This window comes from Anser anser (genome assembly GCF_964211835.1).
Source record: "Anser anser genome assembly, chromosome: 14".
Lineage (NCBI taxonomy): Eukaryota > Metazoa > Chordata > Aves > Anseriformes > Anatidae > Anser > Anser anser.
This window is the reverse complement of record NC_139735.1, coordinates 4,889,161-4,907,843: the sequence shown is the minus strand read 5'-3', so window position 1 is coordinate 4,907,843 and position 18,683 is coordinate 4,889,161. Positions and strand designations below refer to the sequence as shown.

The 18,683-nt window shown below is 49.4% G+C and overlaps 1 protein-coding gene across 6 annotated transcripts in view; it reads left to right on the top strand.

Annotated features, from left to right (window-relative positions):
* Positions 1-18,683, top strand: part of COL23A1 (collagen type XXIII alpha 1 chain) — a 173,307-nt gene that overhangs the window by 120,217 nt on the left and 34,407 nt on the right. For all 6 annotated transcript variants that reach the window (XM_083798343.1, XM_083798342.1, XM_083798345.1 and 3 more), the window contains 2 exons: positions 3,349-3,393; positions 9,722-9,834. In XM_083798343.1, coding sequence (XP_083654469.1) covers positions 3,349-3,393; positions 9,722-9,834 — 158 coding nt within the window. The remainder of the gene's footprint in view (positions 1-3,348; positions 3,394-9,721; positions 9,835-18,683) is intronic.

Sequence of the window (18,683 nt, the reverse complement as noted above, 5' to 3'; positions counted from 1 at the left end):
ACCAAAAAGGGAAGATTGAAGACAATTTGAAAAATGCCAAAAGGGGAGAACGGGAAACAATGTAAACCACTTCAAGCTCACAAAAATGAAAATTAGAAGAAATGCCAATTGCATGAGTGGGCGGGCCCTCCAAAACGGTGTAAAACTTGATCTTTTTTTTGCTGGCATTTAACACCCACCTTAATTTTGGTTAACACCAATTTACCTTATGCCCATCAGCAAGGCAGGTGGTCATAACGTTCATAAACTCATGCAGCTGAAGTAACAGGGCCCAGCAATGCAGCTTCCCAAGTTCGGGAATGTCAGATTTAGTTTAATTTTGAGGGGCAAAATAGTGTTTGGTACGCGTGGTGCAAGAGACCTGCTTGCCCTGGTCCTGATGGATTACTGAATTTATAGAGCGACCCAGTTTGCATTTACTCAATTTGCAATGGGTAAATTAGTTCAAACAGAGATAATTTACTGCCCTGTGGAGAACTGTGTTATTTGGGCTCTTGACAATATCCTGTGAGCTGCAAAACCAATGTTGACTTTAATTTTTCATTTGCTTGCCCGCAGTAGATGACGCGCGTGGCCACTACCCAGCAGAGCAGCCGAGCCAACCCCGTCCGTCTGCTGTGAACTTTTAACCTTGTTTCTGCGGCTATTCCTTAGATGCACCTATCGCCTCTTCCTTGTAACGGCTCCAAATAGCAATGTATTTCGTGCTCTTCCTTTGTCTTTGTGTTATTAAATCTGTCATCTCGCTGGAAGGCTCGTGGCGTTGTCAGGAATCGCGCGTTGTGCTCCGCGCTCGGGCTGTTTAGCTTGAACGTGACACGTTGTTTAAAAACAGACCGCTCCATGCTCTGTGTTCGTTCTCCTCTCCAAGCTGTCTTTCATAAAAATGTAAATAAAGAACTCCCAGTACTGATACAGCGGGGCTGGGACGGGTAGGAGAAAAGGCCCAGCGATTGCCCAATTGACATTAATGCAACATAAATCTTAATTATATTGAACAAGCATCAGGCTGCAGGGGCTGAGCAGTCGGAGTCGTTAGGGAACAGTTTACAGTTAGCATTTATCTTCAAACAAATTCCCAGGCCTCCTTGATTTCCACTGTAGCCTCCTAACGGGGTTTGAAACTAGACACATAGCTTGGATGTAACGTTTAATGCTATCTGGATCAGGCGGAGATTTTTCTTCCGTCGCACAGGCACCAGTCCACCTGAACGAGCCCTGGTGGTGCTCAGGTGCAGCTGCGGCACCTGCAGGCGTCCGGCACCTGCTGCCACGTACCTCGTCTCATCCCCAGCCTGGTGGCAGCAGCTCTGCTTGCCAAGCTCCTGCAGGTATCCCCCACCACGATCTCCGTTGTGCAGACTGGGCTTGGCCGCCCACGGCCCGGGGCTGCGGCTCGCTGCCGAGTGCCCCCAGCCGCCCGCTGGAGGTGTTGGTGTCCCTCCTGCTCCCTGCTCAAGTTCTCTCAGCGGAGACTTTTCCAGATTCAGCCGTTGAATGGCAGCAGGATTCTATATGTTGGGTCCATATTGTTTTTCCTGCTTTTCCAGTTCCATTTCTTTGACCGATTTTTTTTTTTTCCAGACAAATACAGCAAGGGGGATGGAAGAGAACGAATTTTATTTTCTCTCTCATCTTTGATTTGTCTCAATGGTTGCTGCGAGCGTGCTGTACTCATAGGTCCAGGTGTTATTTCTTTCCTTACAGATTCCCTTCTGGAAAAGATAGACTGTAAAGAATTACACGATGTAGGCAATAGTCAATTTTTACCTTATGGTGTGAAGTAGTAAGAAATCCCTTTAAGTTTACTACCCATTTTTGTAGTTGTTTAAACAGAACGTTTGGTTTCTCACACTCGCAATGCTCGGGGCCCAGCCTGAGCTTTATGGGAGCTTGGCACGCTCTCGCCCTCTAGCACCAGCCCTCCTCTAACCAAGGGACTGCGAGGGATTCAGCCAGCCCCGCGTTATGAGCAGCCCCCGCAGCGGGTGCAGGGGGAGGCTGGAGGCTGCTGCGGAGGCATTTTGTAATGACAGGGGAGAAGGAGAGGATGGGCAGCAACTCCCAGCAGTCGCACAGGGCCTGAGCTGGGCACCGGCACGCTCGGAGTCAGCCCGTTCCCGTGGCTGGCTTGGAAAGGGGCTTTTCTGCCCCCCAGGAGCCTGCCAGCCAGCTGCTCGAGGAGCTCCCATGGATGTTTTCTGCCGACCCCTTGCAGGGTGTGCCCTGGGCTTGTACCTGCGAATTGTCACCTCCGTAGGGAGAGCGGGGACTGGCGTCCTGCCTGCAGCGCCTGCTCGGGGTGTGCTGAGGGACAGAGGGACGGACGGACGGACAGAGGGCTGGTGGGTTTACCCCGACGTTAGAGAGAAGAGCCCCAGGCTGCACCTGGAGGTCCAGTCACACGTTTGGGCACAGAAATGTTTATGCAGAAGGGGAAATCTTGATAGGAGCGCAGGAATACCTAGGGATCTTTGTTTATTGTCCTTTGCACCTAAAAGCTAACAAAGCAGCAGAAGGCAGAGGGAGCAGGGTTGTTTCACGTATAAAAAGTGAGCCCTTGTTTTTGTTAACGTTGCTGACACCCGGTAAAGGCCTCTCCAGCGCTGGCTGACCTCCCGCAGAAGGCTGCCAGAAGTGACTTTTTGTCCCCCTCTGGCCACGTGTGCATTGAGGGCGCATGGAAGCTGCCAGCTCCCAGCCGCGGGAGCCTGCTTCCATCAAACATTGCAAAACCTTCGCCCGCAGCACAAAGGATGCGATGTTACAGCCGCGTCGGGACCCGGGTGCTCAGCTTGGGCTGCAGCGGCGTTGTGTTCTCGTCTACTGCCCACGTGCCTTTTGTCCTTGATTTAAGGACATGCTGCCCCGTGCAGCTTTTTATTGACCACTCAGCTGTTGCTGCCCGGTTGGGTAGGAGAAGCAGCAAATGTTTTATATCTGAAATAGCAGGTGTACGATGGGGTCTGGGCTGCTTCGGCAGTCAACGTGGGAACTTCTGACTTGGATGATGGTTAGGAGGAAACGATTTCTGTTCCTCGCTTTGATCGCTGTTGTGACTTGCAAGATTGCAGTTGGGTCCTGGAGCACTTAAGACCCTGTTCCCTTTGCTATGTGGGTAGTGACAATTTCAAAAGCTGCTTCCTAGCTTACCTAGAAGCCTTGCCCCTGTTTTTTTGCTAAAGCGATGTATTTTGACTAGAAGTGTTTGGGATGGTTTGCAGCCTGCTGTTTATGGTAGCCAGGGAGCCGGGGAGGGCAGGCGGTGGTTTGGATGTAAAGGGAAGGGCTTGTGGTGTGCCCTCTGTCCCCTCTGCCCATCGCTAACCCTCTGCTCTGTTTCCACAGGCCCTCCAGGGAGGCGAGGGAAGCCCGGACGGCGCGGAGAGCCCGGTGAGCATCGCGGTCACCCCACCGCTGTCACGGGGCAGGGCACAAACGTCCCGGTACCGATACCATCACCTCTATCTGATGGGCTGGCTCCCGGTTAAACCGCAGACTGGCCTCACTGGGGAGTCAGATTTTTGCTAAATGCTGGGTTATATTAATACTCCTTTGTCACTTTGGTGTCTGGTGGGTTTTCTTCTGTCTCGTGGACTGGGAAAGCACCGATGTTGTGTCAGCTGGGGAGCAGCGCTGCTCGCGTTCTGCTTTTAGGTTGGAGAGGGGAGAGATGTGGTTGGCACTGCGCTGTCTAAGGAAAACAGCGACCTCAGTACAGGAACGTACCTAGAAAGCTGTAGGTAGTTTGCAACTACCCCTAGTTATCAGAAAACAGATAAAATTGTACACATATTTTCTCTTAAGCTGTTGAATTTTGAGTGAATTAATGGGGACCAGGGAGATTTTTACTTAGGCGGGAGGCTGCTCTGTGCTGCTCGTTGGCTACAGCAAATACCCAGCTGGGTTTTCCAAACACAGAGCTTTCTGGCCATCAATTTTTACTTTCCTCTCTGGGGAGAGGGAATCAGGGTTTTGTTTTGCAAGCTATGAGCTGATCTCTGTGGAAGACAGACAGGCATTTCCCTTCTCCTCCATCGATGATATTTCATGGTGTTTTCTGAGGCATTTTTGCTCCTGAAGTATCGGGGATTACTCGCAGCCAAAAGTTGGAAACTGCCCTCGCAGGGACAATGAGGGATCCCGGTTCTCTTCCTTAAACCCCATTTTCCCAACAGTTGTGCTGTAGGAATAACCACCAGCTGGCTTTGATTTTTGTCATGTATTTTTGAAATATAACTGTGCTCCGTAAAGCCCTTATTGGAGTACAACATTCAGCCGCGGTGAGGACTGCCGATGAATCTGGAGTATTTATATGCAGGTATTTATGTAAACATTTTCCAAGGTGTCCTCCTTGTCCATATAAAAATCTGGGAGGCAGCTCTGTTGCTCACAGCGCTGAGCTCAAGCGTGCAGTCTCCTTCTCCCTGCTTCTGAAGGGCTACTCTCGTCACACTGCAGCACACCTATGAGTGCTACTCGAGCAGCTCCGTACAGATGCCAGCCACCTCCACGACGGGTGATACACTGGCTCCTGCATGCCCACACACCCTCAGGGCTGGCTGTGGTGGTACGCCCTTGAAAAACTCCAAGCAAATGCAGAAGGCAGAGCTATTCGTATCAGATCAATGCTGTCATCGGGTCGTGGCATCTCGGAAGGCTCGCTGTCGTGTACCGTCACCTGGGAGGTCTGATGTCGCATTGCAGCTGTCTGAGCATCCGTCTGAAGAAGCAGAAGGCTGCCGGGGAGTCAGTGTAGGACCAGCAGGAAAACGAGTCATGAAATAAAGATGCGCAAGTTGTTAATAATTGATATTTTTCTGATTTTTTTTTTTTTATAATTGCAAAGGAAAATCAAGGAGAGCAGGATATCACTGGGAAAGGGAGAGCCACAGGGCACATGGCAGCAGCGGCCATTTGAACTGATTTCTTCTGAAGCATTCGGCTGGCAGCAGCAAACACCGCTGTGCATCACAAGCCACACACGTGTGCACGAACACTCGGTGGGGCAAAGCAGCTAAACCCAACTGGTGCGATGCAGCCCCTGCAGACTGCTCCGCTCTGCTGCGGATAGAGGTGCAGAGAGCAGGCTTCCCTCTGCATGTTGGTTTTGGCTGAGCTGCCAGATGTTTGTTTTCATAGAAAGCCTGAATATATATTTCTATATTTGTTGGAGAACCTGACCACACATAAACCAGGTCCTTGTTCCTGTGCTACAGCTGATAAACGTGAATAAAACTTTGTTTGCCTAGCATGATAGCATCCACCCCCAGGGACCTGACGTGGTTATGGTCTTACAGCCTCCGGACAAACGCTGTTGAAGAGCCAGAAGGCTCGGTGCTGATTTCGGCCCTGCCAAAGGGAGCATTTCTTTTTTCTGACAGTCGTTGAAATGGTAACGTTGAAAACCTTTTTCTGATTCACATTGAAACCTTCATTTTATGTCTTTTATAAACAAGCAGAGAAACTATTAAGAGATCATCCTGTCCCTTTTCAGTCGCACTCTCCTGTTGATTTAAAACAATTCTCAATTCTACTTTTCTTCTGCTCTGATGGATTCAGGTCATAAAGGAAATTAATCCAACAGCTCTACATTTCTCTAAGCTAGGAATTTGTCATCTTGAAAGCACACCGAGCCAGCCATTCTCTACTACAGAAAGAAACAATACCATTAAAGACTCATGTTAAGCTAATTCTATATAAAACTGAACCAGTTGGACTGTTTTGAAATGGGGCAGCGTGGTTGCGCAGGCTTCAAAAAGGCCTGAAAACCTGAGCGTCCTGTGGCGGCACGGTCGTCCCCGCTGTCATCTCCTCGCTGACCGTAAACACGAAGCCCAGATACGTCGGGGAGCGTTCCTGCGGCTGTCAGTCCAGCTAAACAAAGCCCGGAGTTATGGAGTCGGGCGGTGCTATCTGACCCGCTTTATTTACTCTAGCAGCCAGCTGGCCCTGGGAATCTCCCCTGCGGCTCCGGCGGGGGACCAGCCGGTGCCACGGGGCTCTTGGAGCAGGTCACTCGTGCCCCTGGCAGCGCCTGCTCCGCTCCAACACGTCCCCAGCTCTGTCAAAATGTGTCAGCACACGCCAGTTCCCACCAGCCCTTGAAAGCTTTCAGCTAAGCTGGATTCCCTTCTTTTCATAAAGATTGGTCCATGCTGGGGTATGGCCGAAGGATGGATGAATCGTATCCAGGATATGGGAATTTAATCTGGTTACGTGTCCAGGTCTCCGTGTAACTGGACTGTGGGCTGGCAGCTTGATCCAGAACTCAGAATCCCTTCAGAACAACCGGGAAGAAAACACATCTGAAATGGGATGTCTCTGACTACATCTTTACTCCCAGCACGTGAAGCAAGATCTGGTTCTGGACGTAAACCTCCCGTCCTGACGGCGTGGTGAGGGCAGTTGGCTGTTTCAGGCACAGAAATTGCCTATATGGGTAGGCCTGGAAGGGTTATCGTTATTTGACAAAGTATTTCTTCACTGGAAAGTGTTGACTTAGCAAAACTGCTGTCTCTGGCAGCGAGTTTTGTTTACAGAAATTTTCTGTTTCAGAAACACTTGTAGGGAAAAGGTTTTGAAATTTTGAAATGGGATAAAACGTCCTTCTCCCCCCACCCCAACTCTGTTTCCAAATTTACATTACACTGCAGTTGTTTCTTCAGCTTGAACTTCTAAAAAAAAAAAAGTTTTGGTACCAAGTAATTTTTTTTATTATTCTGCTACATCTCTTCTGTTTACAGAAATATCCCAGTTTGGAACAGGGGAGACTCTAAAGCTCTTTTTAAGGAACGAGAGCAAAGACGTTTCTGTGCAGAGAAACATGACTTCTCTCCCAGCCCTACACGTACTTAAGCCCCATATTTTACCCATTAAGACTCTTCCAAGCCTCTTGGCCATGCGATTGTACAACCGTAAACGTCCAGTTGTTCTTATTCAGTCAGCGCATGTGTGCGTGCGAGTAAATCGTAGAGGGCTTTCTATTTATTTGGGAATTTCCAGCGCTCCCTGCGCTTTTGCCATGATTGTTCGTGTGCATACGCCATCGTAGATGGAGGAGTGCTTTGGCTTCTACCGAGCGTTAGGAAAAACCTCATCTGTCCTACATTTGCTCTCAGCAGCAAGCCTCTTTGCTAGAATGTGCGCCCGCGCTGAGGCACGGAGAGGAGTTACCGAGGCCAGCAGGCAGGGACAGCCGCTCCTTCCCGGGGGTGCAAAGCTGAGCCGTGACTTCTGCGTGCTGCAGCTGTCCCCTTCCTCCTTGTCCATGCCTTAGTTGCTCCCCTCGCAGCATCCTAGCTCAGCAGCTGTGTGTATAAACACGCAGCACGTGTTTCTGTGGAGATATTTGTGCGGGCATTCGTGAGTTTTTGGGTATGCAGAGTAACGTTAATGGCAGTCAGTCAGGAAATCTGGGTCGCTTAGTTGTAAAAGTTTCTATTTTCCCCTCCCTCTGGCACAACTGTTCAGATTCCTAAGGAATCTTTTGGTGTATCCAAGCATCTCCATGCCCTGGCAGTTTCGGAGCCTAGCTGGTCCCCTAGCACAGCAGTAATGTGCTGCGCGTAATGGAAAAGTGTGGCAAATTTCCCTCACTACAGCAAACCAATCATAGACCAAATTTTATGCATTGCAACTTATTTTGTCTGCCTCCTTTTCCTTCTGTGAACTAAGCCCCTAGGTTTACTTGTTATCAAATTTCAGATGTACAAAAGCTATTTCCAACTCTTACAATAATTTCTAACTGGTTTCATTCTTTAGGGCTTTAAAAATCTTCGATCTACTCAAAATTATTAGCAGGGAATTCTGGCGAATTTCTCTGAGAAGAGCACGTGCCCTGTGCTGTGTGCCTGCACCTAGGAGGTGGCCGGGTTGGGGACAGCCCCTTGGCACGCAATGAACTTCTGTTTGCCGCTGCCTCGCAAAACGCTTGACTTGCTTCCACAGGAGACAGCCGTCTTGTGGCTGAGCTTTTAGAAAACACGTTCTGCAAGCCAGCACGTGATGTTGTTCTTAGAGGGGAAACAAGTTTGGTTCGATAGGTTTCACTTTAAGCCTTAGTGAAGATTTACTGGCCGTGACTGCCGCTAAAGAGGAGCCTAACTCCCCAGGCGTCCCTGGGGAGCATCCTCCGTGGCATCTACAGAGAGCCCCCAGCTTTGAGCCTTGCATTTTAAAGGAGCGCTTGCCTGCATGCGCTGGGAGAAAACGGTAGCTGGAAAAAGGAAAAAGGCAGCAAATTCCAAGGAGATTATAATTGGTAGCTGATTGAAATCCCATATTAAAATAATTTCCTGGCCGATTCTTATTTGAGACTTAGTTTTTACTTTTCTACAAAAGGGCTTTTGTGGGTAGCTTGGCATATAAGGGAGTTAATAAATCAGGTTTATGATTCTCAGTTAATAAATTGGCCCAGATCCATTGGCTTCTGTATTCACAAGAAATTAAACCAAAGAAAGCACGCTAATAGCCCGTGTGAATTTTAGCACTGAAACTTGGCTGGCCCTGGGTAGGGGGCAGATCTGGAGGTCGTCGCCTCCTCTCCGTGCCCCCCATGCTCTTGGCTGCGTGCAGAGCTGGCCACGTTAAGCTGAGAAACACGGGTTACTGGGCTGATTTTTGGCAGCAGGCTCTGCCCGTTGTTCCCTGGTCCCAGTCTTAATTCTCAGGCTTTCGGGGGTTTTCTTATTTAGCTTTTCAACATACGATTTTTTTAAACAAACTTTAAAAACATTGAGTATGTGTTAGCCTGAAACGCGCTTCTCGTTGTATGTTATAGAATAATACGCGACGAAGAAAGCTGTTTTTTCCTCCGTTTTAATTTTTCCCACATTTTTTTCTTTTTTAATTGTGATTTGTTTCTGGTTTGGATCAGACGGGAAATGGAGCATGAAGGAGCCCAAATCGGAGAGCTTTAGGATGCCTCACAAACGGGAGGGAAACATGGCTTGCATTAGGCCGGGGGCTCAGCGTTCACCTCCGGGTAGCGCCGAGCAGGGCGAGCGCTGGGAAAGCTGCAGGAATCCGTCTGGCACGTGGCGGGGACCCCTGCCCTGCAGGGGAACGCAAATTTTTGTTATTTATTACTGTTTATTAACTGCCGCTAACCACAGCTTCAGGCTGTGATACCGGTACACGCAAACCCACTGTAGAAGGTGTTTTTTTCCCCCTGGATTTAACGCATCGTGCATCAGCCGCTCAGCTGGCTCCGAGCACGGCAAAGCCCCCAAGCAGGATGCACAAGAGCATCCTGCACGTGCAGGAGGTTGGTTGTTGTGACATGTTTTGAGGTCGGGGGCCTGAATGACAGTGACATTTGGGATCTGTGCATCGCTCCGGACTCGAGGGCAGCCGTAGCAACATCCTCACCAGGTTGCTCTGTGGTTGCACGTGGCGCTCTGGGTGCTGAATGCGAGCAATGCCTCGTGAAGTGCCCAGGGCCTCGCACGGGGCAGAGGAGGGAGTCACGCTGGGAAAAGGGTGTAGGAACGGGGTCTCATGGCTGCTGTAAGTGCTGCCCTGCCACCAGCGGGTGAGACGGTCCCGCACGGGAGCGGGTGGGTGGCGTTGAGTGCGTCCAGAAAGTCATCGCGTTGGGACTGAACCGAGAAGTACTGCGACTTCCTGATTTTTCCCCTATTATGTGCTTTTTTTTTTTTTGTAGATTATACTTCATAATTAAGTGACTCTTTTCTTTGTTTTTCTTTTTGTTTTCCAGGACCTGCAGTAAGTATCGTGGATTTTACTGTTGGATCAACAAAGTTAAGGCTGCCCCTTCCCCCTCCCCTTCCTTTCTGTGTCGTTGCAAAAGCACAGCATTTTTTGGTAGAGGTGTGTCTGGCAGCACAATTGGTACCAGATGCTGCTGTATTTTTTTCACAATTGTAGACAAATGGTGTGGGGGGAGTTTTTAAATGTTTAACTTGCTGCCCTCGGGGACTTCCAGTAATTTTAAACCAAGCAAATATTCAGTAAAGAGTTTTCCCTCTAGAGCGTCTTTACTCAGCTTCCATTTAGCTGAACGAGTGCTGTACTAATATTTTAACGTTTTGGTGGGATTTTTAGTCCTAAAGCTCTGCCTTGCTTTTCTTATCTGTTGCGTTTCCATCGCTTAGTATGGGTTTGGTAGGCTCGCAAAGGGGGCTGGAGGGAAAGACGTAGCTCGCTTGCTTCTCTTTGAAGTCTTGGGGAGAGTAACGAGCATTCCTCCCAGTGCGACCAGAAAATTTATGGGGAATTTGTTGTTTGAAGGGGTAATAGTTGAAAATGTGTCAACTCCTCTTTCCAAATGTTCAGACGTGCCTTGCGCTGTGCCACCACCACATCCAAATCTGATGTTCTCCCGCTGCTTTTGGAGCGAGAATACAGCGTTTCGCTTGGGCCCTCTCAGCTGCTGAGGGATTTTTAAAGAGAATTTATGGGCATTAGGTGCTTCTGTTTTCCTTCTACCTTTCTTCCCTAAAAGCCGGAGGAGGAGGAGAGGTGCAGGCTGTTGGCAGCCACGTGTTCCCTTGTTCACCGTTGCATTAGCAGAGATGTTTCTTCACGTCACTCTTCTTATAGAGCCTCACTGGGTTAAAACAGGATTGTTTCAGGAAAAAATAAGTTTGCTAAGTATTCCTGGGCTAATTAATTTCCAGGTCTGTACATCTGTTTAGAGGCCAAAAGCTGACAGGGAAATGCATGTGGAGCACAGGGGCTGTCACAGCGCCATGGCTGTGCTTCTCCTGGGATGGACGCCGCCACCGGTGGGGTTAGTTCATGGCTGTTAGCCCTTGGAAATTTTGCTTCTATTTCAAGTTTATTTTTTTTAGCCCAAAGAGGGAGTTGAGCTAAATTATTATTTGGCCAGGTTTTGAAGAAGCAAATCAGGGAAATTTAAGACTTAATGGCTTGGACTTGACCGTTCTTTGAGATCTGAACACATTTGCACTAAAAGTTGTGCCCAGCACTAGCAATAAATCCAAGATACTGACTGGCTCGAGAAACGCAAACAAACGAATTTTCCCTGTTAGTTTGTGTTCCAAAACTTAGTCTGTCAATGAATTAATTTTCCTGTAAATATTCCGTAATTAAAAACTGCAACAGAGCCTTTCTACCCACACAATAAAAATGACTCCGTGGGTTTGTGAAATGTTGGTTCTGGGGGCATTCACGGGGCGAGCACCATCCGAAGGGGAATGGGGTAAAGTCCTGCAGCCGCGTGCTGCTGGGGGGCATTTCGGGCGTTGGGGCCGGGCCCTGCGCTGCTTCTGCGGGGTGGTGGTGTCATTCCTCTCTGCAGCTCATGCAATTCGACTTAATTTGAAAAGTATTTTTAATTTCTTGCTCAGTGGCAGGTTACAAATGAAGAGGATATAGGCTATTCAAATCTCCATATATATACATATATATATATATGTCTTTGAAGGGACTTCTCATAAATTACTTTGGCTATTTAAAATGGGTTTATTTAACCATTTCAGCTCTGCTCCTGCTGTTACCAGGGGCTGTTATCAGCCCACACACGGCTAACTGTGTTACGCTTCTTCACGTGTGCTCTGCTCACTTCTGGTGTATGCGGCGTAGGCAACATATGGCGCACTCCTAATTTTTCTTTGTCTCTCCTTGGTTTCGTTTCCTGGTTCCCACGGCACGATTGAATTGCAAAGGGAGCGCAGGGGAGATTTAACACAAACAAGACATTTTTCTCTCCCCTTGCCCTTCTTTAAGAGACAACTCCTGTTTTAGTTCATTTACAAAAATAATAATAATCCTGCATTTTTAGTTTAAGTAGCGTTTGCCAGGGACTTCTTTAAACATAATATATAATAAAAGTCCTAGAACCCACAGAACCACAATATTATTTTATTTCAACAGTACTGCATTTAACTCTATTAGTTTCTTCTGTTTCTTGATTTTGGCCATAAGGAGTTGATTACATCTTACATGTACGGCATCACACGCTGCTAAAACTGTATCCTCAATTCCGTTGTTCCCTGGTAGCAGTTGTTCTGGTATTTCATTTTGGCTGTCATAAGCTAGCTGTGTATATGAAATTATTAGAATTTGTGGTGCAGGATTTGTGGCTGTTGGATGATTGATCATCCTGTCTGTGAGCGAGGGGTATTCTGCTGCGATGTGCTATAAAACCTCTGTTTCAGAGGGTATTAAAATCACATGCTGGGTAGGAAATTTCTACAATTGAAGGATAGACTTACCACATAGCGTAATTAAACATTTACAGTCCCAGATATTAACAGACACTTTATGTATTAGCATGCTGACTGGGGAGCTCACCAGCGAGAGAGTTACAAGTGTTTCCTATTTGTGTGTGTGCTCCAGTGCCATACGTCTCCATAAAAATCTCACTGTACGTTTTATCCCAAGACTGTAATTTGTTAAATAGGTGGTTGTTGAAGTCAGTGTTGTTTCTGGATGAATCAATAATGCTGCGGGAGGCATTCAAAGCTTCGGGGCACTTAGCAAGAAGCGAGAACCACCGTACCGCGTAGGAGCCAGCTGCCAGAGCTGCTCATGCCATAAGAAATGGATGAATCTCCCTGCGTATCTGCAGCACGCTGACATAACCTATGTTTATAGTAGCACATGACACTGCTGTACCAGACACAAGCTTTACTGCCTACTTGTGTACCAGCTAATGCTTAACAGCTCCTTCCCGGATATCTGCCTTACGTCTGGCTTGCAGCAGGCTCTCTGCAGCCCCGTGCAGTGCCGCCAGCGTAGCTCCTGGTGTATTTCCAGCAGCTCGAGCTGTAAATGCCTTTGGGAACCCTCCGAGGGGAGAAGAAAAGGCGAAATACCCTGGGTGGGTTGTATTTTTCTCTGCTGATCTTGCAGGTGTTGTTAATGACTTACGGTCTCTCCCCGTAGCATCCTCTTCTTTCTGCTTCATTGCAAACAGAGGTGAGGTTTAGCTGGGAGAGCCTCATCCTCGAGGAAATGAATAGGTCCGAGAGGGGGAAACCTGCACTGGCCCAGGTGCTGCAGCAGGAGTTTAACACTCAGCAGTCAGCAGTGAAACCTCTCCCCAGCGTGTGGGATGGAGCTGTGGGTGCACGGCCAGGATCTGGCCGATTGCTGGGGCAGCGGGGTTGGGTGCGAGTTGGCGAAACCCTCGGTAAGTAGCCAAAGTGAAGCGCAAGGTCGAAGTCTGGGGAAATGGGCTGTAGGTGTGACCTTTTTGAGAGGAAAACTTCCCTGAGAGGTTCCTCTGGAGGGAGCTCAGCCCTGGGGCCAGCTGGGGAGCTGATGCCCCCGATCCTACCTGCTGCAATGTGCTGTCGTGCTGCTACGGGTGCATTGACTGACTTGTTATCTCGCTTGTTCCCCACCACAGGGGCAGTCAGGACGCGATGGTTATCCGGTAACTCTGCTATTCCTTTTATTTTTATTCTCTTTTAATCTGCACTCTGTGATCCTATCTGACTTTTCCATGACACTTGATTTTCTTTGCGTGTCTTGATCTTTTTTTTGCCTTCTTTCCTCCCTCTTCATCAGTGATAGCCTTTCGAGAAGTTCAGCCCTAAAACTCAGGAGCCTATGCAATATTCTCCAGTAATGGTTACACGGGTGAAAGGCTTGAACTCTTTCATGGTATTTCATGTTTTTTTCAGTGGTGATGAATTTCACAGTAGGCTGGGGCCCCACCGACTGTTTGTGAGAGAAGCAGCTTGGTGTAAGGGGCTGGAGGAGAAGCCATACGGAGGTCAGGAGGGGGGGACACGGGGCTCTGCCTCCCCCAGCAGCACCAGCCCGCACCAGGGGGCTCACCGTGCCCGTGGGGCCTTGGCAGAGCAAGGAGGGCTCAAAAACACACAAGCAGCTTGCTGGGAGCTGAGTTTAAGGGGGGAGACCTTGCTTCGATCAGCCCATTTAACAGCAGTTTTAGGGTGGCTTCCTGCTCTTGCAGGATGTGGCTAGCCACTGATGGATGAGCAGTGCCCTTGACCGGAGGTAGGTTTGCCCCCTTCTTCTCTGTGTTGGTGATATTCCAGCAAAGCTTGCGCCTGTGGTTGGGTTGTGGAGCTCTGAAAATCAGAAATGCTGAGATGAAATAGCAATTTTTCCCTAGGACAGAGCACGCGCCCCAGCCTGTCCTGGTGGGTGGCCCCAGCTCTGTGCTGAGTCCAGGTCCCGGTGAGGGATTGTGCTGCTGCTCCAGCTCTCCTGGATGGTGCTGAGGGCTGACAGTGACCTCCAGCTCTGCCGCCACACGTGCACTAGGAAAACAGCTTTAACATTGCTAAAAGATTTGTTCATTCACCCCCTCTCTCCTTTCTCCCTGGGACCTGCAGTCCAGACAAGCTCAGATGCTGGTTTTATTCCTGGCTGTGCAGAACCGTGTGAGCCCAGCCCAGCAAACAGCGAGTTACTGCACCTACGTGCCTGTGGCTGCACTAAGTAGCTTTATCTAATAAGGAGGTGATAATAATTGCATTTCCAAAGCAATACATATACCTGAAGGGCGAAACTCAGCATAAAGCAGACTTCAGAGTCTAATTCAGCAAAAGCATATGGAGAGACTTTATTACATCCAGTTGCTTAGTCGAACTGATTTAATTAGTTCCCTTCAGGCTGATCAAATAAACTCTGAGCAGGTAAAAATTCAGCAGATGGGTTTGGTCCTCATCCCAGCTGTGGTTGCCTCCGTTAAAGAGTTCAGGGCTGGCGGAGGGGGGTGAGCAGGGCTCCAAAGCTCAGCCTGCGCTGCAGGGGTGATGCTCTGGATGTCCTCTTGGGAGAGCGCTGCCTGTGGGTGGGCGCTGCCTGGGATGGAGCCGGGCACTGGCACGTCTGGAGGTGTCTCTAATGTGGCAAACCTCAACCCAGTCCTGTGAGCGGATGCAGGGATGTTGTGCGTTGTTGCACGCATTTCCTGATCGTTTCTAAAATTTCCCTCCTTCCGTGCTTTCTGCAGTTCCTTACCAAAATTGCGTAAAACTTGAACTGTGAGCAAATGCAGAAGTAAAGTGGAAATTAAATGGCGTTTGGGATCAGAGATGGATGTGGTAACGCTTCCACCTCCTGGGTAGCAGCGCTTTGATTTTCTTTGTGAGCTGCTGGTGTTTAAGCAAGTTGAAAATAATTGAAGCTTTACTCGGATGAAGTGAATCAGAGCTCTAGAAACAGGCCCGAAGACAAAATAGCATTCATAAGATGCTTTTAATCTTTTGATAGTTAACATCATAAGGGGGGGGGGGGGTATGGGCCCTAAAATTAAACTTTACTGCAGAAACAATTTCTACTTTATGAGCTCTGTAGGTTCGTTATTGTTTTATAAACCCCAGAGAACTGGTTTCTATTTTTAGGGTTACGGCATGCCCTACTATTACTGCAGTAGCAGACCTGGATTTGTTGATTTTTTCCAGTCTTGTTCATCTCAGTTTTGAAATCCTGTTGAATGTGGATCACAACGTGTCTAGTGTAGCTTTGTATGGACCGAGGGGTGCACAGGTCTGTCTTCTCCCTTTCTCCCCCCAGTTTCAGCCAAATTTGACAGGAGACTGTGGGGGTTAGTTTACTGTGAACTTCTGATATTGGGGCAGGTTAAGGGAAAGCGAGCATTTTTGATGACTGGTGACAAGGCATGAACGTGCGCTGCTGTACGTGTGCCTCTGCTCTACCAAATGCTTCGAGGGTGCTGCGGATTGCGCTGGGAGTCTTTCTGTTTCTTTTCTGAAAGCTGTGATTCTGCCTTCTGTCAGCTCCCTTCCCCGCTCAGGTCTGCAGGGTTCAGAGCATCGACGTGCGAAGCCCAGAAGGTGCTCAGCTACCCCAGCAACAGGGAGAGCAGGTAGGCTCTTAGACGGTTTGAGCAGGTCTTTTAATCCAGCTGGGCTTTTAGACTTATGTTCAACAGCTAAGCATGTGCCAACAATAACGAGTCTTGCTCTAAATCCCTTCTGGTTTCGAGTATCAGGATCAAGTGAACGAAGTGGAAATAGAGCAGGAGCCCTCTGCAGTTACGGGCTTTAAGTGCAGCGGCTCAGGTTGTTTCTCCCAGTGAGCTGGGGCTCGTTGGCCAGGCACGACCCTGGTCAGGACAAGCCTTTGAGCTGTGTTAGTGCAGCTGCATGGGGGGCACGGGGGCCCTTTTGTCTCTCTGGCCCCGGTGTTCAGTTCCCATCTCGCTCTCCTGTGCTGGATGTCATCGTCACCTGCAGCCATGTGCAGGATATTGCTGGGACTGGAGCAGGTGACCGCCTGCTGCCCCACAGTCCCTGCTTCCAGGCCTTTCTGGGATGTTCACCTGCAAATTTTGGATCAAGAGGGACAGGGATGTCATTCTTAATAACTTGGATAACTAATATATTTCTTCTCTAAACTCCTGTGACAAAGTCTGCTCTGGGCTGCACAACACAGTGGAGGCTGCGCCGTCCCATCACTGGTGTGTTCGCAGGGAAGGCAGCAAGGAGAGAACCTGCTACCGTGTTTTGGATAAAAGGATGAGATGAGGAGGATGAAGTCTCAACCATCTCTGTTCAGAAGGTCCAGAGCACACACTGGGAAGCTGTGGCTTCTCTGAAATGTAGCCAGTGACTGCAGCACGGGGGGCATTTATGTACGGGAGATCCCAATGAGCCATTTTCTATCAAGGCTTTAAGAAATGCAGGACCAAGGCAGTGCCACAGCTGCCCTGCCAAGAAATACACAGCGTTTTGTGTGCAGGTTGGCCCCAGGCAGGCAGAGTGTTGCGAGGACTGGGTTAGGAGGTGCAAAGGGGGGCGGGGATGCACGGTGAGCTGCCCGGTCCCACCGGGGGGGACCGTGGATGGGCCAGCACCATTTTATGAACAGGGCATCGCTGTGTCCATGAGCACCCGGCTCAGGGACCTCCTATCAGCTGTGGGGACGGTGCCGGGGCTCTGGCTGTCCCTGCTGTGCGTGCTGTGAGCGGGCACAAGTGGGTGCTGTGGTTTCCCTGCTGCCCTGGAAGCATCGCTGAGCATGGCCGTGGGCAAGACACCAGCTACTGCTGCTCAAACTTCATTGTTTCCCTCTGGTGCTCCCCTCGCCAGTATTCTGAAGAGATGACAGCAGCCTTTGGATCAGATTGATGAGCAAAATTTGGCTGACGCTCCCGGTGTTTGCCAAAAGAGTGCCCAGCCCCAAACCGAAGTGCAGCCCCAGAGTTGGATTCGGAGTTTTTGCACAGCTGTGCTGGAGCAGAAGAAAAGCAGATGTGCAGCCGAGATGACGACCAAAATGTGTTTCTTGCCTGGCAGAACGAGGCGCTGGGGCTGTTCCTGGGACTTGCCCCGAGCTGCGCTTTCCAGGATGAGGATCCCCCTGAAGCAGCAGTGCGGGTGAGCAGGAGGGTGGCAGCATCAGAGCCGGTGTCGTCCCCGCACTGCCCGTGATTTAGTGGCTGAGAGGGAACCCACGTGGCCGAGCAGCTCACCTCGCCGTGCTGCGTGCTCGGCGCGATGGGGACACTGCTCCTCAGAGCTGCGGAGGAGCAGAAGGGCTGGCTTTGCAGAGGGCGGGCGCAGGGGTGCTCTCGGCTGCTTACGTTAGCGGCGCGGACAGCCGCATCTGGGGAGGATGGAAAACAGAAAAATGAGGACCAGATGGAAGAGCTGTACTGGAAGGAGGCTTTCCAGCTGACCTTTCGGTGCAGGCGGATCTTCCCATTATGTAGCCGCTTGCTGGAACCAAATAATCCATGGAGGGAAGAGGCAGTGGCTGGGTGGTGCCTTTAGCTGCCTGCCCTCGTCCCGTTCCCCTGCCCCACGTCGGGATGGTTTTCTCCTTGCCTTCAAACTACTCAGCTGTCCTCCTGCACAGTGTTTCTCCTCTTCCCTAGTGAGCTGTTGCATTTGCTGCTCACCAGAAACCGTTTCCTTCCCTCTTCCCATCCACCAGAGAGGCCTTCTGGAGCCCAAGTCTCTGAAGAGTTTCATCTGCCTCTAAGTCATCTCTCCCAAAGTCAGTCTCCACTCCGGCATCCAAACGTGACATCCCGAGTGGAGAGTTGTCACTTCAAGTGGGAAGAAACCAAAGGAACGAAGTTGATTAATGAGGCGAATTACTTCATGTGCATGTCTTCATTAATAAAAAGCAGAGCTGGGAATAGGCTTTGCAGAAAAATTGTGATACGAAACAGAGTTGTCTCCTACTTTATACGTTTTCCTTGGAATAATATCATCTATTTTTAGTTGAGCAGAGTGTTATTCATTTGGTTCATCTAGCGTATGTTTGCCTTTGAATTTTGGAAATCATTTGCGTTGCCTGAAAGAGCCTCAGCGTTGTTCTGCCCATCTCTTGCAAAGGTGGGAGCTCTTCAGGAAGGCAGGGAAGGAAAACGCCTCAAGTTCTGCGTGCTTAGAAGTAAGGCAGCTTCTTACTCAAAATAATTCAGTATTGAGTAACAACATCCTTTTCTAATGACCAGTAACTACACCATGATGAGTCAGTGGAGTTCTGGTAAAGGAGAGCATCTCGTTTTCTGTTTTTTAACGATGTGCTTTGTGATAGGGGCCCTTTGAACCCTCGTTGCGTGCTGGCACTGTGCTGGATGGTCTCTGAAAACAACACACTTTGCACTGGTGCACCTTGCAAGGAATAATTGCTCAGTCACAACTGAAATATTCTTGCACGGGGTATTCTCACATATTTATGGTCTACCTCAGGCTAAGGAGCTGGTGGAGCTAAGCAGCTCAGCATCTTCAGAAACT